The 27,286-nt window shown below is 32.6% G+C and overlaps 3 protein-coding genes across 4 annotated transcripts; 2 read left to right on the top strand and 1 right to left on the bottom strand.

Annotated features, from left to right (window-relative positions):
- The first annotated feature begins 860 nt into the window (after positions 1 to 860).
- LOC140052211 (uncharacterized) lies at positions 861 to 12,148 on the top strand. Of its 2 annotated transcripts, none has more exons than XM_072097668.1 (14): positions 861 to 957; positions 2,530 to 4,310; positions 4,547 to 4,621; positions 4,783 to 5,277; positions 5,391 to 5,522; positions 5,947 to 6,178; positions 6,652 to 6,795; positions 7,125 to 7,238; positions 7,935 to 8,008; positions 8,103 to 8,213; positions 8,582 to 8,697; positions 9,511 to 9,649; positions 10,460 to 10,580; positions 11,240 to 12,148. In XM_072097668.1, exons 1-14 carry the CDS (start codon positions 909 to 911, stop codon positions 11,332 to 11,334), a joined length of 3,678 nt encoding a protein of 1,225 aa, XP_071953769.1. In that variant the 5' UTR covers positions 861 to 908; the 3' UTR covers positions 11,335 to 12,148. The 2 variants fall into 2 exon arrangements, with proteins under 2 accessions (XP_071953769.1, XP_071953770.1); XM_072097669.1 differs by having other exon boundaries at positions 881 to 957; positions 2,533 to 4,310.
- A 1,771-nt stretch (positions 12,149 to 13,919) lies between these two features.
- LOC140052730 (caveolin-1-like) lies at positions 13,920 to 19,889 on the top strand. Its single transcript, XM_072098426.1, has 5 exons — positions 13,920 to 13,992; positions 14,887 to 14,954; positions 16,872 to 17,042; positions 17,761 to 17,911; positions 18,448 to 19,889. Exons 2-5 carry the CDS (start codon positions 14,892 to 14,894, stop codon positions 18,639 to 18,641), a joined length of 579 nt encoding a protein of 192 aa, XP_071954527.1. The 5' UTR covers positions 13,920 to 13,992; positions 14,887 to 14,891; the 3' UTR covers positions 18,642 to 19,889.
- LOC140052729 (sushi, von Willebrand factor type A, EGF and pentraxin domain-containing protein 1-like) lies at positions 19,306 to 26,926 on the bottom strand. The gene is made up of 11 exons (XM_072098425.1): positions 26,695 to 26,926; positions 26,309 to 26,584; positions 25,278 to 26,037; positions 23,693 to 23,812; positions 23,002 to 23,094; positions 22,453 to 22,659; positions 21,840 to 22,076; positions 20,996 to 21,259; positions 20,395 to 20,643; positions 19,883 to 19,997; positions 19,306 to 19,432 (listed from the first exon to the last, which is right to left on the bottom strand). The coding sequence occupies exons 3-11, from the start codon at positions 25,357 to 25,359 to the stop codon at positions 19,354 to 19,356; spliced, it is 1,446 nt and encodes a 481-aa protein (XP_071954526.1). The 5' UTR covers positions 25,360 to 26,037; positions 26,309 to 26,584; positions 26,695 to 26,926; the 3' UTR covers positions 19,306 to 19,353.
- Positions 26,927 to 27,286: the final 360 nt, after the last annotated feature.

Below are 27,286 nucleotides of genomic sequence, written 5' to 3'. Positions count from 1 at the left end.
TGCTCAAGTGGACCCAATTTTGCGCCAGTGGAACACAGATAACATGGAAATAAAGTCACAAGTTTTTTATTATTTCATACTTAATATTTAATTTGATATTTCAATGATGAATATGTGCACTTTACGGGGACAGTGAATAAGTTTTTATCTTAGACAAACGCAAGTTATTAAAATCACTGATGGATTGAAACAAAATTTTCTTATGCAGTACGGATTGAGTAACCGATATTTAACATTATAGCAAGTTTAACATTTTTCAGAAGCATTTTTCTCGATGTTTTTGTATGTGAATATTTCGCTGTGCTCCACAACTGACGTCAACTTGGATCCACTGGAGCACAGTGTATTATTACATACGAACATATATTGAAACTTAATTGGGTCCACTGGAGCCAATGGAGTTCATATTACTGTGCTCCACTGGTGCCAAATTGTGTCCACTTGAGCACAGTGTATTAACATACGAAACGATATTAAAAGTAGTGACTTATTTCTATTTTATATCACTGTGCTACCCTGGTGCTAAATTGGGTCCACTTGAGCAGTTACCGTAGTACTATTTTCTATTATTGAAGTTAATAAAGGCATAAATGGCGCTCCGTACTACTAATAGTAGTGAGCAGCATAAACTCAACAAAAAGCTGCACAGGATCGAGGACAGGAGCCTGCTGAGTAGTCGTCCACAAAGAAGCTACTAGGCCTACACAGTGGTGGCTAGCCTATACTAGCCTACACTGTTTTACAGCTTGTATCTGTTATATAATTCACTTTAATAGTTAATTATATATGATAACAATGTGAGCGATAACGAAAGGATATTCGTAGGGTTTTTTTACAATATAATAATGTTTACATCCTCTGGTTATTTCCGAGGGGTAAATTGCCCGTTTTATGTTCAAGGCCGCGGCATGTGTCGTCGGCCGTACTGTCATTTCAGGCATGTTCGAACTTCCAAAGGTAAACGATCGTTTCAAAAGATATGTCTATCTAGGCCCAGCTAGCAAGTTTTCCTAACATTTGGATTGAATATAAGCAAATCTATCCAATGGATCTAAGCCTAGCTAGTCATCTAGGCCTAGGCAAAATTAATAAGGTTCCACATTATATTAATTACGGCCTAGCTAGCCTAGCTAGGCCTAGTATATGCCTAGCCAGGCTACCTAGGCCCATGATGGAGTAAAGAATAATAATATTCTTTACTCCATGCTAGGCCTATGTTTAGGCTATACACAATAAAGATGCACTGTCCCTGGGCAGAATACATCAACAAGCCATCAGCCCTTGTATCAAATTAATGTAATTAATTAATGTATGTCATCGGTAAAACATTTATTTAAAGACATAATTATATACAATTTAAACCAGCAATGCATGAAAAAAGTACAAAGAATAAGTAAATCTGCCAAAAGGATAATAGGAAACGATATTAAGAAATCAGATGAAGTTCTTAACAACGCACTTACAAATAAACTTATTATTATTATGTCAGATGTTAGCCACCCCCTTAACCAGTACATTACGTAACGCCGGTCTGGGCGCATTAGGCCCTACATACAGTATCCTCGCTGGAACACTGAACGCCTACGTAGATCCTTTCTCCCATCTGCTATGAGGCATTTTAATGTAATGTGGAAAAGATAAACGCAATAAGTATTTTAGCTGTATTTTTAACTCAATCTGTATTTTTTTTTTTATATGACATCTTGTTCTCAGTTTTATGTGATTTTATTCTTTTTTACTGTTTGTGCGACAATGTTTTTAGACAATTGTGTGTACTTTCAGCCAAAATTTAAAGCCATTCATGAGTTTGACAATAAAGTTTATTGAATTGAATTGAATTGAAATATATCTTCAATCAATAATGCTCGCATACTGATAGTATACTAATGGTTGGCCTAGCCTATCCTGTCAGGATTTTTTCCATACATGATTCTATCCTGGACTCGTCTGCCGGACCAATTTGGCCAGAAGGTCCCAACTTTATTACAAATCTTATCTTGGAAGAAGGTAAAAAAGATGATCAAAATTGTTTACATTATTAAATTCAATGTGTAGTATGTACCAGGAACAATCCTTTTCAGTAGCCTCACTCATTTCTTATGTATTCTTGAGTTGAACAACTTTACTTTTACAATAGACCATATGCCATCTGCACAGACGTTTTACCCAACAATAACACTACTATTAGTTTCAGTCAACCGGCAAGTTCAAACAGGTTTCCAAATATTATGCCTAGTATTATGCCCATCTTGAATGACCTCACCACCCTCATTTACAGCTAATTTTGAAAGACCACGCCACAGTTGATAAATATGAAAACCTGAATCTAATTTTTTTTAAATCACACTCCTATTTCTATTGAAATGTTTTCAATCATTAGATTATGTAGAAATATTTAATTTCTTAATAATTGTTTTATTGGAAGTAAATTTTAACGATTGTGGTTGTGTTGAGTCAACTGGAAAAGTTCAGTTAATTAATTCTAGCCTCTATAAAATGGTCCTTCAAATTGGGCATTTTTTTCTTCAGCAGAATCTCCTGTGGTTACAAGTGAAAATTCAAATCCAGTTGAAAGTGTTGGTGGGAATGGCTGCTCTTATGTGGCGACACCTCTGGCTAAATGCCCTAAAGATGAAGCCAGTGGCAGCAAAGACACATCTAGTGGTGTTTTACACTACAAGGCAACACCGATACCGAAAGAGAAGTCAACTACTGCTGAATTTTCCTACAAGGCAACACCGATGTATGGTCATTTTGGTAGTAATGACTTGGCTTTTTCCGAAACCGAACCTGATGAAATCACAGACAAAACAAATTCTAATAAATACCTTGAAAACAGTGATGATCTGCATGGTTCAAAGAGATATTCATTTGACAGCGTACTCCCTACTGACGATGATTTTGTATATGATCCTGTGCAAGAATTACAAACCAATGAAGATGCATCTGAAGATACAGCCAATTCTCCAAGTAGCACACAGTTAGTATATCATGCAACAAAGTTGACCTATAATGACCTCTCGACAGCATCATCTTCAGAAGACCATGAACAAAAGTATCATCCTGCCAAAAATTATTCTACAAAAGAAAGTAAAGAAAATCCAATTGATCAGAAAATAAATTCACAAAAGACTAAAAATAAAAGGCTGATAGAAGTAGATGATGATAATGTATCTAATAAGAAAATTAAAAAAGATGAAGCTTCTCTAATAGTCATTGAAGATGTAAACAATAAAGAAATGAAAGAGGAAAAAATCAAACCAAATAATGATTACTATAGCTCTGATACTACTGGAGATTTGCAGATCATTGAAAGTGATGACCATGACAAAGAGGATTCTGAAAAAGAGGAAACTGACCATGTGCAAGAACATGTTGTTATTAAACCTAAAATTTCAGAAGAAAAATTAGCAGAGTTCTTTAGCAGAATACAGACCATTAAAAAACCTGTTAAAACATATTCTAAGAAATGTAAAGTCAATAAATCATTTGGTGAAATGATAATGAAAAAGAAGAAATCTGTGCAGAAGTTTAAAGAAAATTCAAACTTGACCAAAAAAGCCAATAAAATTGAGACAGACAATAGCAGTACGGAAATTGACAATAAAGATGGTTTTCTTTTAAAAAGAGAAAGTGATAAATCAAATTTATTGAAAATTGAAAAAGGAAGTTCCAAAGAAAAATCTAAACAACTCTTACGAAAGTCTGTTGAATTAAAAAGGTTAAAGATTGAAAAATCAAAAAGAAGTATTTCAAAATCTAAATCTCCTTTTTTACATGAAGAAAATAAGCGGAAAAATTGTTCAACTATGCATAGTGGGAAAAATATAGAGGAAATAGATTCAACAGAAGATCTTGAAATAAAGAAAGAAAAGTCAGAAAACCAAGCTCCTAAAAAAGAAATTTATATTATATCATCCTCCAGTAGTGAAGAAATAAAAAAGACAAAGAAAAGAAAAATAAGCATAGAACTGTTTGGTGAAGATTCTGAGGAAGAAGGTGGAAATATTTTTAAGAAAATGAAAATTGTGTCATCATCGAAAAAACAACAATGTACTAAAAACTTAAGGGAAGCCAGCAGAACACTTTCTGAAGAAGAAAAACCATCTAACAAGGTGTTTAAAAAACACAAAACCAGCAAAATCGTTAAAAAGAAAAGTTTTACAACCAGTGATGATTATGACAGTGTTTCCTACAATGACATTTCAAGTGATCTTACTGACTTTGAAACAGATACATATGAAGAATGCTTAAAGATTTTCAACGAAGAAACTAAAGTCAAAATTGAGGAAGTTCCTGATGTTAAAATGGTCAGTTTTATGATTAATATAAAATTTTACTCTAAAAAAAAAAGGGAAATTGTAAATGTGGAGCTTATATTACAATGTAAGCAGCACTTAAGGATAGAAAAAAACTGTGAAATTGGTAGAAAAATGCCAAAGGGAATTATTTTATTAAACTGTTACTTAAAATAAGATAATAATGGAATTTTTGGAATGTTGTTATACAATAACTAATTGTGTATTTATAATATTTTTTCTTCCAGAATATTGAAGAAGAATATGTAGATACAAATCACCCAGGGCGAAAAAGACAAGCACATGTATCCAAACATGGAGAGGTAGGCACAAAAGGACACATTGCATTCATATCATATTAAAAAATTATTAATATTAGGCAAATGATGTGAAGAAAAAAAATATAAAATTTATATATTTATGTTTCTGTTGGATATTTGGGAAAGACTTTGCATTATAATGATGGCATATAATTTATATATAGGTTAGACGTCCAGTCCAACGTCGTATTCCAGCCCAGAGCCCTGCTCAAATATGTCACAATCGATATCTTAAAATACAAGAGATGCTTGCCAGAAGAATAAATGTTCCTGCTGAAGAAAAGTCATCTCTTGATAAACGAAGATTAGCACATCTACCTAAAGTTGTTCCAAAGACAAGTACACCAAAAGGGAATAAAAGTATTACAGCAACTCCTTCCAGAACATCACAGAAGTCAGCTGAAAGATCAACAACTCCTTCCCAGACCAACTCTTTCAACTCAATTGCAGCAACTCCTTCTAGTGCATCAAGGAAATCAATTGACAGATCAACAACTCCTTCCAATACATCAAGGACGTCGGTTGACAGATCGGTAGTCTCCAGCAAAAAAGTTTTACAAAGCCCGAAACCCACACCAAGAGAATCTGTAGACTGGGTCACTATTGCCGGAACGGCAGACAAAGGTGTCAAAAGAGTAGCCCATGTACCAAAAACAAAGGTAATGTTTCTTTTAATGCATCTTCCCTTGTATACTGTACAATTATCTCTAAACTACTTTAGCTGTTTATCATTTAAAAGTTTCAAAATGTTTTAAGAACACTTATTTTTTAGGCCAGCAAGAGACCTGTTATACCACTTGGATACGGTAAGAATATACCAAATGTTGTACGACAACGTTACCTGACAATGTTTATTGATGAGCTGATAAAAGTTGGCCTAGAGGAGCAAACAGCATTTGATACGGTAACTTATAATAGCTAGTGCATAATTGATTTAGACTTTTGCAAATTGGATTTTCCTTCTTAGATAAAGTTGGTGTTACCGTTTAAGTCAAAGGTACATTTTGAAAACTAAGATAAAGTCATTTCCATATGAAATGAATATAAGTCCGAAGTGGGTACAATGAGAGTGTGTTCTTGGATGCCTGGCCATGAAAATGAAAAATTATTGTTTTTGTTTATAGATTTGTAAATTATAGTTTTTTTTAACCAAATGAATATTATTATTACCTCACTTACCACACGTTTTTGTGACAATAACTGTCATCTTTGTTGGTATAGTCATTTGGGTTGCATCTTGTTATCTGTGGGTAAGCACTCTAGTGAACTCATTAAATATTCATTTATACTAGTAAACAAACAATTTGACAAAACCTTTTACTTTTTAGGCATTAGGAGAAGAGAAGCTCGCTTGTGAAAAAGCTTCTTCGAAAAATGTTTATCTAAATGTTTGTATAAACACTGTGAAAAGAATTCGATCCATGGACAATAGAAATACTAAAAAGACATCAACTCCAGTAAAATCTGTTTCTCATTTGGCAAACATTGGAGGGAAGCGTGCAGCTCAAACAAGTTTTAGTATACAAGAGAAGATTGGGATGGATTTTTCAAAACTTAGAGGTTAGTTTCAGAGTAGATTTCCTAAAAGTAAATCTTAATTTATTTCTACTCTATACTGGCTACTTACTGTTTTAATTGGTAGTTGTCTTTGACAGCTCTTGTATCTTCTCAGTGCTCCCTTTTTATGTTTCACTGACAGGAATATATAAATAACAAACTGATTATGACAAGCACACATAGAGGCAACATAGTACGAAGTTCTTTATTGTGTACATGGGTAATATACTGCAAGTACACAGAACCAATGGCTATACACCCCATTTAAAGTACAATGTATCTTGCCATTACAGGTTATAAGCATGACACAGACGGGTCTTGAACCCTCTCACAGGCTAATCTAATATCCTTAAAGGCACAACGCAAGAAGATAGATGCATTAGTTCGAATAATCCATAATTTCTTGTTGCACTACTAGTACTAAACATATCGTGGGATTGAAAAAAAAATCTATTTAATTGACATTTTTTATACAGGCTTGAATTTATACAACATGTTGCAGAAATATTTAATGACAGAACAAGAACTAAATGATAATGGTTACCCACGGCCTGATTCAAACACATCGGGTAAGGCCATTGTCTATGTGCAAGTCAAGAAAAAAGTAAAATCATCTGATCGTAAGTACTGTATACAACTGTAAAGTCTTTAGTTTTAAACTTGTATTATATTTACCTTGTATCATATACCCTGTTTGTGTGTAAACTCCGGAGTTTTGATGAGCCCTGTGGCTTGGTGGTTGAGAGATCTGATAGGTAATACCTTGCCACTACAAAAGGATAATAAGATATTATTTATTTTACTGGTCTTTAATTTTAAGTTCAATTTTAATCAGTGACCTTGACTTAAAGTTTTTAAACTTATTTTGGCCTTTATCTTCAAACTTATTTATTTTAATCATTTACTAATAATTTTTGTTTTGCTGAAATAAACAAACATTTTCTTGCAGCCAATCACAACATATGCACTCGGTGTAGCAAAGCCTTTTTACGCAGACCTGATGGACGATATATAACAAAAGAAGAATGTGTGTATCATTGGGGAAAGTTATGGAAAAGGAAAGGTAGTTTTATATGTTCTGAAATATCTGCTGTCCACTTGTATGTAAACATGTATACCCCATCAAAACTGTGTTGAGGAATATACAGTGTCCCAACTTCCCCACATGCAAACAATGAGTTAACATGACCTAACTCAGGTCATTGGTTGTCACTAATCAGAAGCTACCTAATAAACACATATTTGTGCATCACTAAAGATGGTGCACATCAGAAAGTACAGTAATACTTGTTTGTTAGAATGCACATGAATGTATCCTTGTCATTTCATTGGTTAATTTTGCATCACATGCTGTTCAGTATAAGTTTGATTTGTTGTTCTACTGCTCGTTTAGACTTTTGTAAGCATTTTGAGAATATTTTTTTAATGGCATAGCTTTCGTTATTGATTCAAACAGGGAGCAGTGTATTAATTGAATAAACGTAGAATGAGGAGAATATTTTCATATGTTGATGTGTCCATTGAATAATTTAACTCGTAAAATTGATATATCATTGAATTCAGAAACAATTTTATAGTTTGAAAGTTTTATATAAATGGTAATTGAGTATGTAAAAGGTACATTTTTACTTTTAGATTAGACAAAAATTATTTTATTTTGAAATAAATATGTTTGTGTTTAGCAGATTAGAACATTACAATGCTAAATGAATGAATAATATTAATGTTAAATATTTAATTGCTGTAACTTTATTTTTAGTTGCGGGCAGTTTTGAGTCACGATACACATGTTGCTCTGGTGATGCAGAAGCCACAGGATGTTGTGTGGGCAAGGTACAATTATACATAGTTTAAATATAATTTGATAAAGCATAAAATTATTGAGGTTCTGAACTTATTTGCTTCTCCTGTTTTTTTTTTATTTTAGTATCATGTTACTGATGAAAAATGTGAAAATTTTGATGGATTTATGAAAACTATTGCTAAATCACCTTTACCAAATAAAAGCCCCGGAGTATTTGCACTTGACTGTGAAATGGTAATTCTTTAATTACTCTTTTTAGTATTAAGATTGCCTAGTTTGAATGGTAAATCATACATTTTTAGTTGTTATATTTTTGTTTATATATATATTTTTCCTGTGTGATATGTTTGATTTCACTTTCATTACTTGTGATTTGTACGTGCACATTAAAATAACTTCTTTTTATATTAAATAAAATGAGATGAAGTTGTCTATCTTCTATATATGTCACTGCCACAAATATCTTTTTCCATGATCCAAAATAGCAATTTTTTACTAAAACCATCTTCATTTTTTTAAATCAAACAGATTTCGTTAAAATATATTTTATACCTTGTTTCTTCATTAATAACCAGTATTATTTTCATTTATTCTGTTTGTAGTGCTACACTAACAAGGGTTTAGAGTTGACAAGAGTAACAGTGATTGGAGAATCTATGGAAAAGGTTTATGATAGTCTAGTGAAACCACCTAATCCAATTGTAGATCACAACACAAGGTATTGTAATGCTTGAATAACGATCGCGAAATTAAGGGCGTGCGAAATTCCCAACAATGTTGTTTACAGTCGATCAGGCATAACCTAGGCTTACTGTAGTTAGCCATTATTTATTTACATCCCTAAATTTACAATCGTGTATTCTGTAATGTTACTCAACGCTATTCAATTGTTTGACGTTCATCAAGGAGGCGAAATACATTCACCAATTTGGTTCAACAAATTACACAAGAAACTCAAATCTGGAAAATAAAAGGTTGCGAAATAATTAAAAATGTAAAATCGCGAAAATTTAGGGCTGCGAAAATGTTGGCCTTTACAGTATATGGTATAAGCCTGTTTTTCACTAGGTGAAGTTGTGCATGAATCAAAAGCATCAGCTTATATGCATATGCATTTGCTTCTTTGAAATAGTAGTTGAATAGTTTTAATATGCAACTAATCAGAGCTCAGGAAATGAGTTGTCACATGTTCATGAGCACTCATGCGAATCAAACAGCTCAGTAGACATGTGATGTAAACAAAATGTATGTGCAAAGCTTTTCTTTCAATCACAGTTCAAGGTCTTTGTGGTCACAACATTTAGAACTGGGCATTATAGTGTAGTATATTGAAAATAAACTATTACAGCATAGCCCATAACTTTATATTAAATATTTATGAAAATTGGTGAAAAGGGTTTCACTTTTTATAAACAATGCTATGCGTGTTCAATTGTTGTATGTATTGGTCTTTGTTTGTAGCTAGACATGCACTTTCTCATATTTTGCCAACAGATGTTTGTGTAATTGCCTATTGTGTGTTTATTTTTAGATTCAGTGGCATAACAGAGAATGATATGAAGTCAGTGACTACATCAATACGAGATGTTCAAGCAGTATTACTCAGTTTATTCAGTGCTGACACAATTTTATTAGGACACAGCTTAGAAAGTGATTTATTAGCTCTCAAGGTATACATTTCCACATGCTTTCTTTTCATCTAAAATGTAAATAGGCCTCAAGTCAACTGAAAATTGGGCCCACACCAATAACAATGCCATATCAGCACAATAAGGGACGATTCCTTTCTCTTTGTTCTACCATTATCAGCACAAATAGACCTTTACTCTTTCTCCTGCCTGACCGTGCAAGGTGTCAAAGCCTCGACGGGGAACCCCGGAATATAACAGCGTTACGTTCTCACAGAATGCCCGTCTGGCATTGCGGGGAATATCCCTAGAATATTACTAGGTCTAAAGCAGGTCATGTCGATGCCGGCATGATGCCAAGACACAGAAAACCATACCGGCATGGTAATGGTATATTCCCGCAATATTCCTGGCACACAGCTCTGTGAGAAAGGGGCTATACTATTATAAGCACAATGATCCCCTACTCTTTCTCATACTATTATAAGCACAATGATCCCCTACTCTTTCTCATACTATTATAAGCACAATGAACCCCTACACTTTCCCATGCTATTATCAGCACATAGAAAACGATCCTCTACTCTTTCTACCCTCTCCTACTATGACCTAGAACATGATCCCCTACACCTCATATCATTATCAGTACACTGATTTACCATGCACAAGACACCAATGACTTGATATTTTATTCAAAGGACTAAATTATGATGTAGTTACCTATATAAAGTATTGATTTTTTTTCTAAATCTACTTTATCAAATGTTCAAATTCAAACATGATGCTTATTTGAATGACAAATCATAACTCTGAAATCAGTGAATAATGTTGATTTCATGGCTTTCTATACAGCTCATACACAGTACAGTGATTGATACAGCAATAGTATTTCCACATAGAAGAGGTCCACCATTTAAGAAAGCTCTGAGAACCTTGATGGCAGATTGCTTAAACACAATAATACAAAACAATGGTAAGATCAGAAAAATCATTTGGTTGTAAAAATACAGTAAATAATATTGCTAAATAGTTCTTGCTTTGTTTCTTAGCACGATAGCATCTACAATTTCAATTTATCATTCTGAATATTTCCAAAATATGCTTATTGAAATTCAAGAAAATCGGTCCATTAATAACTTCACAAATTAAAAAAAACAATCTGAATTCTTTTAACTGCGCCATATGTTGCCAAGTACTTCACTCAGTTTCTGAGTGCTTTTATTTTAAAGTTTGTCTTCACCTTGTGGCTTAAACAGCTCATTTGGAACTTTCAACTTTCTAAAACCAGACACTACCAATACAAGAGTTGCAATTAAATGTTTTCATTATACTTGGTAACCTCTACAAAACAAAGATGTTTACCCAGCAAGGTCATATTTCATGCATCTTTTTACACTAGTAAAATTGCTCCTTATCTTGTGGTTAATCAGCTTGCAGTTTAAGGGGTAGAGTAATGGAAAAATCCACCTCATGAGTTGGGGTTTTGAAGCAGCTGGTTTATCTCAAAATTACATCACAAGTGACCATTACACATGTAAATTGTAAAGTCCGAACGGGCTCAAAGAGGTTGATAAATGCCAGCCCAGGGTGTTAGTATTATTATGTTTATTTTTTTATATTTTTTTTTTTCAGTGGATGGACATGACAGTACAGAAGATGCTAAATCATGTCTACAGCTTATGTTCTGGAAAATAAAAGAAGATTCGAAAATCAAAGCACATTCATAACAAAAATACTAATTCTAGTACTAGTAAATTCACAAAACAAACCCAAATGAAATATTCTAATTATAGAATATATAAAAATATATAATTACTTCTGTACCAATCTCAATCAATCATGATTGTTATTATTATTGTAATAAGAATAATGACACCTGGATTTTCCATGTGGCCAGTCTAAAATCATGTAATACATAATGACAGTTATTTATATGTATTTATTACTGGATGTTTTTCCACAATCATGCTGCTTACTAATTTGATTAAAACAACCACTAAGAAAATATAATTTGTAACGACTTTGTTACCCCCAAATGTATTTATTGATGTATTTAACACTGTAATTGTACTGGATGCTTTAAACTTGAATGACATAAAAACATGATTTTGTATCTTGTTGTATCTTTGGTCGTCAGTCTTCGCAAATCGAAAGCTCTTTATTACTACTTTGTAAGATAAAAATCTTGCATACAAATGTTTATATCTAAGTTGTCAGCATTTTATATCAAGGATTTCCTATAAGGATCGTTTATATATTCACTATGTCGTTACCTAACATTGAAGGTCCTTTCATTGTAAACTTGTAGTATTTAATGTCAAAGTATTTGTAATACGTTTCCTCTGCTTATAATATATTTATATTTTGTTATGTTTTTAAATCATTTTTTTCTATTTTTGTATCCAGATATATTCGTCCAGTATAATGTATAACTGAGCAATAATCAGTTTTGTCAGTGCAATTAAGTAAAACAGGTTTATTTGTGTTATGTTATGTGACCTGTACTGTTAATTTGTAGAAATAACTTATATTTTTATTATCCAGCTATGTTTTGTTGTTTTTCAGAAAAAGTATTTTTTTTTAAAAGAAATAAAAAAATATTCGTTAAAAATATATTACTGTACATTGCATGTTTTGTTTACTGTATGTGCCTTTATTTTTAATGTTAAAATAATCAACAGTTAAAGGGGAAATGTCAACATTTATTGTACTGCAGTCATTGCAGCAAGTACATTTAAATTATTTAGAAAGCTTATTGTGGGATGCGTAATGTTTTGGCGGGATGCTATTTTTTTTCTCGTACATAAGTTGCAGACCTCTTATGTGAAAGATAGCCGAACTACTTCCTAAATATAACTAAACCTTACCCTCTAAATAAAGAAGTTGCTCATGGAAATTGAACCCATTTAAAGTTCATAGTCTTATCCACTCGACTACACAGACGGCTAGACAGAAAGCGTTTGCATTTGCGAAATGTAGTTAGCTCAATTCTTACGCCATAACTTTGGATATGACTAATGAATATTCATGTGTAGTTTGTGACGTTTCATGAGGGGTCCCCAACTTGTGTACGAAAAGAAATATCGCTGGCGGGGTGGAGGGATCATACAATTTGTTTATTGCAGTGACTGCTGAACGACGCAAATTTTACGCTATAGATGTTTTTTTTAATGTAGTAGGCCTAACTGCAGTAAAATAATTTGTTTAGATGATCCCTATCGTGCATTTTAAAATGTATTTTTTTAATAAATGTCTTTCCGTTTGTTATTCCTACAATATTAATTCTTATACATGACCTATCAGCTATATATTTAATTATCAACTGACCTTATATTGAATAGACCTAGTCATTGAAATGTTTATAAGACATGAGAATTATAAAACAGTAATTCTGAATGCAGTTTAATTTCAAGTTCAAACAAAACTATTAATTAATTGAATTACGCAAGGATAGGAGTCAGAATGTAGTACAGTACTATGATAACAAATGTCAGTTGCAGAACTACTTCCATCTCATTATGACATAATCATAACAATTATAAGGAGTAAATGAAAATATGTGTTGTCATCTTTAGACCAGATTCCAATGTATTTTCCAGGAGGAATCCAGGATTTTTGAAACTATATATTAGAAGACTTCCTTTGCCGTTTTCACTTGTACATTCCGTACAGATAATATGCTATACTCTAGACATATTATGAAAAAGGTGTTTAATTTCATTTGGGGGAGGGGTGAAGGGAGCTAGCGCACCACTACGTGTGTACTCTCGATCCGTCCTGTTTTAAATATTTGTTGGAAGTAGAGCTTCATAAAATTAATTGATAGTCCTGAACCACAATTCCCCACACACAAAGATTTCCTGATAATTTATTCACGATAAATACTCATTCCAAAAGCCAATAATACTAATAAAATTGCAGTATCTTTTATGTTTAAATATTATCTATATTGACGCGTTAGCATGCATAATTGTTGGCACCGTAACATTGAATTAATATTTTTCGGTTACTTCAAAAATTTCAGGAAGTGTCATCAGTGCGTCAAATAGTACAGTGATCTTTGCTGTTAGAGGGCCAAGGTATTTAAATTGGATATATATGTGTAATGCCAAGCCTTACGATTTATGCATAGTTAATAATGTATACACAGAAAAGCTTGCAGCATCTAACTTTTTGGGAGAAATAGGCCTAGAATATAGGTAGGTAAGTAAGGCGTTTTAAGTCGATTTAAAGGACATAAATTGGGTTATAGGAATGCACATATACTAGAATTTTCGTTTTGCCATATTCTATTTATAGGCCTAAATTAGTTTGTATTTTGTGGAAACTTAATCATAATGTGTATGGTGTGGCTCAGAATAGACTGAGTGTGCTTTCCTGTGAATGTAAGTGTATTGCTTGAACTGTTTCCAATCTCTAGATCTATATCTAGAATTTGTAAACTTTAGAATTGCCTTCCTTCTTCCTTCGTTATCAAAATCTTATGCCTAAATTCTCCTTTTCTTTCTTTATTAATTTCTTTAAGTTTGATTTACTAATTCAAGTTTTATTTTTCTTTGCCAATTTTTGTTTTAACTGTCAATCAACATTTTTATTATTTTAATTATTTAAAATTGATATAATATAAATATTTATTAATATTAAAAAGGAAATTCAAAGTTCACTTTCTATTGTTCTGTATTTCTATGTAATTTTTAAAACGATTAATTAATTTCAATTAAGTATAGTCATACAGACTGCATGTACGGCGGGTTTCATGCTAGACTAGTTTGTTTTGGTGGGAGACTGATAATTTTATTTTATTTACTTTTACTATTTATTTCCATGTTCTGAGCTTTAGAATTTAATGATAATAATATGATTTTAACGTTGAAGTTGTTCACTTTTTCACGTTTCATGTCCGCATTCTGTAATTAAACTAATTATGACTAATTTCAAACAGAGTGAACTTGGCGGATATAACTGTCAACAATTAAGCCTAATGAACTTTCTGAGAACATAAAAATGGACATGTTACTTGCTTACAATGTATTTAGCAGTGATACTTTTACTGCAGTGATTGCCTACCTTGTGTGCTAGAATACTGCAGTACAAACTGATTTAATAGGATTTTTTTTTTTGTAATTTGTATGAGTTTCTACAGGAAGTGAGAATCTAGCGATATATCTATATCTTAAAATAGCACATTCACTCAATGTCAAACTACTATTTGAACTAGGCCTATAAACATTATAATGATCACACCATTTTTAAATTATGATGTTAAATTGTATTTGCAGATTTTATGGATTTTAAACGTACGGAGGAAGGACCTATCTACGAACAAGCATGTCTTCATTATAATACGGTATGGACACAATTTAGATGCAAATTAAACACATAAATATAGGCATAATAATAGTTTTATAACTTCATTTAAAATTAATGAAATGAAGGAATGATGTCGGATTGAAGAAGATGAAGACTATTTTAGAAAAAAAAAGCAGGATAGGTCGATAAAAATATGTAGATGTTGTCAATTAGAAGAAACTTAGGTTAATTATAGATGATTAGGCCTAAAGGTTAGATTTTAGAAGAAAATTTCGATTTTAGAGGACAATTTTGGTTTTAGAAAGAAAAATTTCGATTTCAGAAGAGAAGTAGGATGTTTAGAAGAAATGAGGGTCAACCTTAAATCATAGATCATTACATAATTTTAATATAAATAATTTTAAATAATGTAAATTTTAAAAAAAATATTTCTAAATGTAATAAAGTTAAAAATCCATCAACATTAGCATATGTGCGTTTCCGCCAATTGTTTCATTTCCTGAATCAATTAAATCTGGAATTGGACCAAAAGTGTCGTTTCTTGTTAACATTTTCAAACTATACCAATATGGTTCTCTTAGTTTTTATAACGTACATTTATTTGACTTGACTATGTTGTTGTCATGGCTAATTAACAATATGCATACGTAGGCCTACAAGAAATTGTTTTGCAAAAACTGGTTGTGCTTTTGAACGGAAAACATGTCTAGTCTAAGCTAAGAAATGTCTTTATTAGTCTGCTTAAGAGGATTTCATACTCGTTAACTGCGTAGACTGGAGATACGACCGAACGCAGCATAGGATAATTTCAACAGCGTTTTGTGAATTGAACGAAATTATGAAGCATACAGCAAGTACTTACAGAAGTTACACTGAGGTATTACGAGGTTCATTAAGTTTCTTTTTAGTTGCACCAAAAAAAATGTTACTAAGAATATCCATAACCATACGGTCAGGGTTCAAGATGTACATTCAAAGTCGTTTTAGTATTGGATAATACAGTTCCGCCATTGCAAGGTTAGGCTTAAATGTTTAGGTTTCGTGTAAGTTGTTATAGCTTACAAATGTATTATTTTGGATATGTCTAATTACTTTTGGGAACAATGCAAAAAGGTAAGGATATTATTATCATAACAACTTAATTAGGTACAATTATAAATAGTTCCAATTGAGGAATAAATCCTGACGCAAGAGTAACAGGATAAGTGACAATAGAATAAGGAAAGTCTAATTTAGAATTATTGAATGATGAATCATTCAACTCAACCTATAGTTTATGGAATATAATAACACTAGGGTTTATAGTAACTTTATATAATGAAAAGAGATCAAGAAAATGTATTCCCATTTTCATTCTTGCGTTTTAGAAATTACTACTGAAAAACACGTATCACGTATAAGTATGAGCATTTGGATAGAGAACTCGAATTAAATTATTATGGTATGATGAACAAAAGAACATGGTATAGGGGAAATGGCTCTCTCTCTATGAATTCGGTACTAAGGGGTTTTAAGGAGTCTAATAGTCTTACTATATACTGTTTTATAATTTAGAAATAGAGATGCTACCAAACGTAAATAATTTCCTTCCTTTGCAACAAATTCCAACTTGTTGTTTATCGCCTTTCCTTGGAACATCTAAAGACTTCGGCAAACCAACACAGGGAAATACTTCTTGAAAGAATTTACCAATGAGAATAAAACAGCTAACTCACCCAACTGAGGATTTTAGTCAGATAGCTTACTATAATTTGGGGCGGACAGCTTTCGGCTATTTTGTTTTTTTGTTTTAATATTAAAAGGGAATATCAGATCAAACACAATTACGAAGTTCGAATCCGTCACATCTAATGGGTATGTCCTAGAAACGATTTTCATTCTATGTGGTGTCACATCACACACGTTACGCGTCATAACTAACTAATTAATTTTTAATTAATTATTTTTGTAAAAGCCAACAATTATGTCAAACGGTGAAAAGATTGATTCCGAAATTGGGCGAAGACTATCACAACATGACTTAACTGTTCCGTACACGGAAGATACGGGCCCAAAGAAGCACAACCAAAACGTGATGGCAACCATGACAGAGAGAGATCCCTATCAAGTTAATGACGACGTTCGAGTAAGTATTATTTTATCAGGTTATTATGGCACAACTTAGTTTGAGGAAATCGCTATTCGACGTGACGTGTTAAGGCCTACATGAAATATTTCAAATACAAGTACAAGTAAATAAATATAATTATATATTTACTTGTACTTGTACTTTAAATATAAATATATACTTTTTCTTATTCTCACAGATTTCCTCATCATTATCGTTTCAAATTAATCAATTAAATGTCAGTATATCACCGGGCGGTTTAGAATTAATGTTCTGCGCCTGATGTGTTTATATATATAAAAGTATCTCTTCGGAGATCCAGCTTCATGAATAAAATACTGAAAGATGAGGGCGTATCAATTTGATCTCTGATGCGCGTGCGTACAATTGAGGGACTAGAAGTGCTGTTCCGCCGTAGCACACAGAAGAGTCGCTATCCAATCGGGTTTGAACAATACCAGGAAAGACCCAGTGGTCTAATAGTTAGTAAATCTGCATATTAAGCAGAAGGTTCCGGGTTCGCATCTCGGTTCTCACAGATTTCCTCATCTTTATCGTTTCAAATTAATTAATTAAATTTCAGTATATCACCGAGCGGTTTAGAATCAATGTTCTGTGCCTGATGTGATACATTAACGGACATATAGCAACACCAAGTTCCGTATATGAACTGATGATAGCTAACCAACCAAATGATTATTGTTTCTATAAAAAATTATTTTTCATTAACTTTTAGGTGGGATTTGATGACGTATTTGCCGAACCAGATGGCATGCACTCATTTGATTTTGTGTGGGAATATAGTTTCTTGACATTTTCCTCGTCAAAACTTTGGTGTTATAAGATAATAACAGCCGTATGCAGTTTACCGTTTTCATTGTGTTGGGGTGAGTAGTGAGTAAAGTACTGTATCATTTAAATATTAATGTACTGGTTGAAATTAAAAGTTTTGAGAGGAAGTAGGTTTAAGCCCCATACTAAAACAACTTGTGAATTCTTAAAATCGGGGAAATTATTTAATTAAATATTGAATAATTAAAATTGAATAATTAAATTGAATCCCCTGAATCAACTAAACTAAAAAGTATCTCGTATGTGCATAACCTGTTGCTTCATGAGTGAAGTATAGTAGATTCGAGCCCAATTTGCGAATTTATTCCACACATTTTCTAACATTCTTTAAATAAATATTCGGTAGAATTACGTCAATCAATCAATCAATCAATCAATCAATCAAAGTAACATTTATTTCTCTTCTTTTCTTTCATAGAAATTAAAAATTAACAGTAAAAATGATTAAAATAAGAGGGGCAAGATTCCTAAAAAGCGAAGCTTGTATAAGGCAGCCCAACGTCGGGTTGGTGCAATGTCTAATCAACACAGTTTAATTTTAATAGAATGTTGTTGTTGGTTGTTCTTACAGGAATTCAATTTGCATTTTTAACGTTTTGTCACATTTGGTATGTAATGCCTTGTCTTAAGATGTGGGTAGTTTCTCTTGACTGGGTAGGCAAGAGTTGGTCACACTGTGTAAGGACATTTGCTGACCCCGTATTTGAATCAGCTGGCCGATTTCTGGGAAACATTCGAGTATCAACAAGTAGTCCTACAGAATAAGAATAGTTTCATATATGTTTATAATGTAATTTAAATAACGCTGCTGATGTTGAAAAATATCTATTTTTAGAATACACATACAAATAGAATAACCAAACTCTCTAAAACATAAGAAGAAGCAATTCTATCCCGATCGGTGAAGCCTACACAAAAGGACCAAAATATGTGTTAAAATTCTAAAATAAGGTTAAATTTAGGCACTTTTTAAAATTGTATATTTGTATAGTTTAAATAAAACAATTTAGTTAGGGTTTAGAAATGTATTTATAGTTTTACCTAAATTTAATATATACAATATAATAGTAACATTTTAAAAAGCATTGTTCACAACTATATTTAAACAGGATTGAAAAGTCGAACACATTTTTACATTTGTGTACTGTCTCACTTATCTTAAATGTACATTAGTCGATCTATCTATCTATCTATCAATAATAATGATATATGTTTAACATTTTTTCTAATCTTTTAATTAAAGTTGATCATGAATTGTTGGGGTTCTGTTTTGTCACTGTAGTTTATCAAGTGAGCTTACCTCCTCCTAAAGTGTAATTTTAACTTTTAAATGTCTGAAATTCCTCCCTTGAAAAAAATGGCATAAAACTAGTTGGAATACCTCTGGGCTTACTGTTAGTAGGCCTAAATAACCTTTTTTATTTAATGTTTACATAAATAATAGTTTTGTAAAATGTGTGGTATTTTTGTACTTCTATTAATTAAAAGAAGCGTTGTTATCCTCCATTTTCATTATAATTCCTCCAGCTAAGCTGTCACACTTGCGTTTATAGTATCTGAAATAAAATATTTAGGCGTATTGATTAAAAATCTAGAAATGTTTTACTTTTTTGTTGAACCAAAAACAGTATCTTTTACCGCTTAATCAGCTCAATTTGATAATACTTATTATTCATTAGAAATTGCAAGAAAAAACATTCTTATGTTTTCCATCTGTGCCATGTTCGTTCCACAATTACTGCCAAGATCGCTGTATAGTATATCGCCTACTCCCACTCAAATTGTAGTAAGTTAGTTCATCATATAGCTTTTTTAGTTACATACGTCTACTTTAATAATGTCTTTTTTTCTAATACATTCAATTTATTTCCTGTAAAATAATTTACCTTTACTTGCAAGTTCAGTTGCGTAATTTTTTTTTTTTTTAATAATTGATTTTGACATCTACATGTCATTTATCTCTATATTTTTATTTCTGGTAAATGAAAGAAAATCACTTCTCAAACCTTGCTATGATGATGTTTGTTAATACCAAGATTAATACCATGACACTAAGAACGGCAACGGCTGCTATCAGGTAGCCACGTGTGACGTCAGACGCATTATCATCTTGTGTTAAAGCTTTAAAGATAAGTTTATAAACAAGTTAAGATGTATAATGCCAACGAAAAAGATAAAATTCATATATCGTAAGTTTGCTTCGGGCTGTATAAAGTGAAGGATTGGTTTATTAGAAAAAACCAAAACAACCCTATGCTCAACGAGAATTACTACAGTGAGCTTATATGTTTTATTAAACTTAATAATAAATAAAAAAACATATTAATTGCAGTGAATAGAACATGCACGTTTTCTGTTATCAATTTTTGTTTGTATCATACAGAGTGTAATTAATAAAAATGAAATGAAATATATACACTCAAAGAATGTTGTACACGTCCTGTATGATTATAATTTAGAGCGGACTGTTGGTTAGATGTAGACGTAGAAGGACTTATGTAGAAATATGTATACATACCCTGTGGTGCTTTGGGACTTGTAACATCAACTAAAAATGAACAGTTGCCTTTGTTTCCAAATGAATTGGTCACTGAACATATCACCTGTGTTGACCCACGTGCAAAGAGATCGCCAGATGAAGGTATGCAGGTTGCGACTAAATCGATATCAACGGCGTCCACCACCGTTGGATTGTTCCATGTCACAGGTTGCAAAGATTTATCCGAGCACGCTGAGATGCTGTGAGGACACATAACGGTAGGTATATCTACAAAAGAAAGGAAGTTTTTGATTTAAATATCAGGTAGTGGACGTATGATTTAATTAAGTGTATTATAAAAGATAATTTAGAGTGGAACTTCCACAGTTGTCTTCCATCACGTTAAAACAATCTGATTGTAGGTTAAAAAACAGTTTGTAGAATGGAGTGCAGTTCCGGTTCTAAAAAGTAACACCAATGATAATAGAGTAATAACAATAATAATACTGTAATAATAATAATATTTATTCAGTCATCAATGTAAAAAAATAACCAGGAATGAGAATAGGCTAAAGCCCAAACAGATTCTGCACTCACTCCATAGTAGTAGAGTAAAGGAAACCCTTTATTAAAAATTTACCTGACAGGAATATCTGAGCTATGACATGGACAACAAATGAACAACTTCCTACATTCCCAGTACGGTCTGTTGCTGAACACGTGACAATAGTTGAACCAACATCAAAGATCGATCCCGATGCATGTGTACACGTCGTTGCTGATATATCTTTATGTACGTTGTCAATTACTGTGGGTTTATTCCAAGTTACAGGATTTTCAGACTGGTCAACGTCATTGTTCACGGTAATGTGTTCGGGACAAGTGAGAGTAGGCTCTTTGACATCTAAATTTAGTATGTTGTAAACATTGTTTTAAAATATATTGTAAAACGTCACAAGCAAGTGCAAGTGCAAGTACCATACTTACGTTGGTTTTTAGTGTTTTTACTACGCATCTACTAATTTATTTTTTTTACGGTATATTAATATTTCTCATTTTTGCCACAAACAAATTGTCTGTAGGCCTATAGATATAAAAAACCAAATAGTCATAAATGCATGCTGAATTAGTACCATTCTTAAAATAATTAATAATAATTATAATTGTTTAGCAATCACACTCCAGAGGATTAGATGCTATTTATCTGAATTTTAAAAAAAAACAGTCTAGTCGAGTATCCAATATTGTAATGACGTGCGAAAATTATAAAACCTTACGCCTATATATTTTCCATCTACCAAATCCATCTCTACGCATGCGTATAAGCTGACGCTTTCAATTCGCGAGAACAAATTCGTCTAGTGGAAAATCGTTGTCATTGCAGTGTTTTACCAGGAAGGAGTGAAATTACACATTTACAGAGGAAATGATTACCGGTAACTTTCAGTGCTTGTGTAAAGCGACTAATATTCTTAAATACTAACCTTTGACATTAACTACAAACGAACAATTGCCTTCATTTCCACTTGGGTCAGTTGCAGAACAAGTAATCTTGGTGAACCCAACTTCAAATAAGGAACCAGATGGCTTTGAGCAAATGGCTACACGGGCGGTGTTGTCAATAACAATAGGAGGTTGCCACCTAACAGGATGCACATTCTGATTGACATCAGAACTTATCTCAATATCACTTGGACACAAGACCTCAGGAGCCTGTATGTCTGCAAAGATGTATGAGTTACTATAAAATGTTTCCGTTAATCACGTCACTAATAGTTCAATATTATTAGATAAGTATCAATTACTTGTAATTGAGTAAGCCGAAATTTTGACGTATTGTTACGTTTCGCTGGGGCAATGACAGGTTATTTGTTGTTGGTTGCTAAGGGTGTTGTGTTTGCCCTCCAATAGTCTAATTCAGGGACTATCAGATGTTAAATATTTTATCATTTGTATGTGCCTTATTCTTTCTTTGTTGTTGTCATGGTTTTTTTTATCCAAATAGCTTCTTTAATATATCTTTTTGATCTGTGATCTTGTGTTTGTAATACTATTTTCGTGTTGTCAATCAATTGTTTGTTTTTATATAGTACACACCTGTGTATGCTTCTAGTTCACAAAGAGACAGGGCATCCGTTCCTGGTACATACACACTAACGTACTGGCCTTCTGATTGGCACCGTAGTTCTATGCGACGGCTGTACAATGAGCTGCTACGTATTGTGGATCCACATTGGGAATTTCCTCTAAAAGGTGAAACATTGTCATTGCCTACACTCACAACGGCTCCATCTAACCGGTCTCCTTAAAATTGAACGAACAATTGTTTTGTTATAATTGTAAAGGTAAACCTGAAATTTGACCTTTGCCTCTACAAGTAAAACATGTACATCAACTTGTTTAGTTGATCTTATTTTTTTAATTGATGTAGGCCTACTGACTATACTAGTCTTGTTATTAAAAACTAAATTCTAAAATGTAGGCCTACGTGGTGTACCGCAAACGTTATATTAACATTTGATTTCGCCATACATACCTTCAAACAATATATAATATCTGTAATATAATGTCAATCTTTGAATTAGTTTTCGTTTAAATAAATACAGAAATAATTACATGAGTAAAACTAAATTCTAAAACTCTTACCACAACAGTCATCTCTGTTATATATGACAATCTTTGAAATAGTTGTCGATGATCCGAGATCAACATACCACCACGGGTTTTTCCGTCCATGTACTTAATGATATAATAGAAAAAATACGCAATTTTAAAGTTATTTTATTATAAAAGTCGCATTTAATCAATCAATCAAATCAATTAAAATCAATGTATTCCATAAAACTATGAACAAATATGTCATCAAAAAGTTATGGAAAGGGAACTTAAATAAACAAAGTTTTAAGCCGAGACCCTTAAAAACAGTAAGTAATAAGAAGTTATCAATAACAACAACAAGAATAATTTACTTTAAAAGAAGATGGTAAATAGTGAAATAAGTTTGAAGTTTGAAGTTGATCAATTTACTAATGGAACTTAACTATAATTACAAAACTAAAAGGCACATTAATAGGACTAATACAGTGAAAGATTAGCATTACAAGAACACAAATCGGAAGTAATCTAAAAATATAAAATCTTTTTAGGCATTTCGTCAAATAAATATTTGATAGTAATTTTTAAATGAGTATAAATTTAAAGAATTTTTAATAAGCTGTTCCATAACTTAACTCCTGTAAAACTGATAGATTTTTGTCCAATATGTGTTCTTTTAAGAGATTGAGCCCGGTCGGTATCACACAATTGTTCATAAATTAATGTTCACTATAGTACTTACATGTATGAGAACAAGAATGAGCAAAATAGTTTCCATTTGTACCGCCATCAACTGCTCGATTTGCAACACCCGGTCCATGCGTTGAACTCTGATTTGCATTTTTAAATCGTGAAACCAGCTCTAAATAAAAACTAGACTTGAACTCGTCACTATGGACGAGTTAGGTTATCCGCAGCGCAAAAGCCACGTGCACGTCATACGTTAGAATATTGCGCGCAGAAAAACGATTATGCCATTGAAAAAATGTTAGTGTGCCCTCTATTTTGTGTCACGTCTAAGTATATACAAAATAACACTATACATACCTACTACATACAGTTCAGAATAGATGAAAATAAGTGACCAAAGTAATTGACGCTTTTGGACATGATGACGTCATCACAATTTTGCAAATGGCAAATCATGTGAAAGATAATTGATGAACTTAGACAATATAAAGAAATGGGGGAAATTGAAGACGGATAAGTAGAGATGCGCTCTAATAAATTCGACGAGCTATGACGAAAGAGAAAAAAATCCTATATTTTATATTCGGGTGCCCATACGATGACGTCACAATGTCCGGTTAGCCATATCAATGCATGATTCAAGAAATAAAACTCATCTACTTCCAGAATATGTAATTTAAAAAAAGTTCACAATGTAGTTTAGAATTTATGACTGTTTAAAAAAAGGTCTAATTTTGACAAATTTTTGAAGTTTTTCATCAAAAACGCGCGCAAATTATCCAATTCTACGAGCTCGTGTGACGTGATTTTAAGTCGAAATTGATTGAAAATTGATAAATTTACTAGAAAAGGCTGAAAAAACAAAAATCAAGCAAAAAAGGGATGTTTTTGCGCCACGTGCGCACGCGCGCGTACAAAATTTGCGCACGCGTGGGAAATTTTGAAATGCTCAAAATGACATGAAACGCGTAGAAAAATGATTAGAAATGAATTTTGCGCATTTTGAAATTTTGAAAGCGCGTGCGCGCGTAACTTTATGTAAAACATGCCATTTTTAATCCATAGAAAGTTTGCGCATAATATGACTTAAATTTTTACCAAGTTTCAATAGAAAATGACTTTTGGTTTTTAATCTATGATCAATCATTGAAATTCATAAAATCGCGCGTAACTTACGCTGCGCAACTCCTAAATCACCGAAAAGCTTGGCTGCACATCTAAAGTTATAGGTCAATCTTATGACAAAGTTATGCAATGTTATGTCAGCAAGAATTAGAGATACGCTGCGAACAAAATTCGGGGAAAGAAAGAAGAATATCGAAAAAAAAAAAAAAAAAAAAAAAGATCCTGACAATAACAAGGGGTTATCCGCCAAGAGCGGATAACCAATTATCCGCCAAGAGCGGATAACCAACAAATTGTGTAGGGTTGTTGTCTTTTTGTATGGAAAAGACATCGAAAGGCAATACAAGTTGACAATATCATACTTAATATTACACTAGGCGGATTTACGCGTTTGCTTGATGGATTTGTATCAACATGGATGTGACACCTTGACCTTAAGTATCAGATACTAAAAAAACGTTAAGAAAGTTAAGTCAAGCAATTTTTATTAAATAATCGGATGCACAACTTACCGAAAGAACTTGTGCCGCTTCTGGATAAGAAAGACTCAACCAGAGACAATAAAGTTACAAGAATATATATTCTAAACTTCATGTTTCATTAATTTAGTAAAAGCAAGTAAAGTGAAGTAACAATTATCCACCAATGTGTCTTCAGCATATATTTAATGCTTATTTATAGGCTCACAATTTTTTATACACACATTTCTTGATATTTAACTTTCAAGATGGTCAGATATATATTACTTCCGTGCCAAGGTAAAAGAATTCCAATTGGAGATTCCGCGTTACGTCATCACCGGTATATCTATTAAACAACGTCATTACATACTTGGTACTGGCACAGTTTGGAGATTTTATTCCGGTGCCAAATAACAATGAATTGTGTCTTATTACATTGACCTTTTTCTATTGGCTTTTTACCTTATTATTATTTACAAGTTAGCATGATATCTTGTTTACATAATCAGGGAAGAGTTAATCTTACTCTTCCCTGACATAGGCTTAGGCATAATTGTAGTTGAACTCATTAACATTGACTATGCTCGCTCAAAGAAACAGTTGCCTTTGTTTCCAAATGAATTGGTTACTGAACATGTGACTTGTGTTGAATGTTGATCCACGTGAAAAGAGATCACCAGATGAAGGTATGCAGGTTGCTACTAAATCGATATAAAATCGTTCATCACCTTTGGATCATTCCATGTCACTGGTTGCAAGGATTTTTCCGAGCACGTTGAGATGCTATGAGGACACATCACGATAGGGACATCTACAGAAGAAAAGATCTTGCTAACATTTATTTTAAAATAATATAAGGTACACATATCTTAAGTCTGTATGTAACTATGTTATATTAGGCACCGTATATTATAAGTAATAGAAAATAGATATAGGTAGACCCCAGTAGGTTTCTCCCATAACATTTTGCCATCAAACGTTCTGATTGTAGGTTGAGAAACAGTTTGGAGATTGAAGTACTGTTTCGGTTCTAAATGGAAATACCACTTCAGTCAATTAAACAATCTTAATTAAGTGTTTACCTGAACGGAATGTCTGACCTATGACATGGACAACAAACGAACAACTTCCTACATTCCAGTACCGTCTGTTGCTGAACACGTGACAATTAGTTGAACCAACGTCAAAGATTTGATCCCGATGCATGTGAACACGTTGCTGATATATTTTTATGTACGTTTTCGATTACTGTGGGTTCGTTCCAAGTTACAGGATTTTCAGATTGGTCAACGTCATTGTTCACGGTAATGTGTTCGGGACAAGTGAGGGTAGGCCCTTTGTCATCTAAATTTAGTTTACTGTAGAAATTTAAATTAGTGTAAAACATCGCCATAAACAAACAAGTGTCGATATAATGCGTAGACGTAGTGTACTTACGTTTGATTTTAGAAAACAACGTTTTACATACTAGTACCGTATTCGACTTTGTTGTTTTAACTTGTTTAGTAGTACTTGGCTAGTATTAACATGCTGAATTTGAATGAAAACATTCCGGTCGACCTTTATTATAATGATATGTATGTTTTATATAGATAAAATGACAGCAAGAATTTAAATTAATCCACCATTTTGTATGCGCAGGGTCTACTATCTTCCAATATCAACAATAAAGAAAACTCAAAATCTAACCTCTGACATGAACTACAAACGAACAATTGCCTTCATTTCCACTTTGGTCAGTTGCCAAACAATTAATCTTGGTGAACCCGACTTCAAATATGGAACCAGATGGCTTTGAGCAAGTGGCTACTATGTGATTGTCAACGAAATAATTGTCAATAACCGTAAGACTATACCATGAAGCAGCATTCACGTTCTGGTCCACTTCAGAGCTCACCTCAATGTCGTTTGGACAAAAAAACATAAGGGCTCCCTGTATCTGTATGTGATAGATGGATTTTTGAAAGACTGCCTTAATTTATCTGATAAGTGAATTTTGATGTTAACCAATTATCGATATGAGATTAATGACTATTTTTCAAGAAAATTATTTACAATTT

The sequence above is a fragment of the Antedon mediterranea genome, chromosome 6 (assembly GCF_964355755.1).
Source record: "Antedon mediterranea chromosome 6, ecAntMedi1.1, whole genome shotgun sequence".
NCBI lineage: Eukaryota > Metazoa > Echinodermata > Crinoidea > Comatulida > Antedonidae > Antedon > Antedon mediterranea.
Note: the sequence above shows the minus strand (reverse complement) of the source record. Positions and strands in the feature narration are given on the sequence as shown.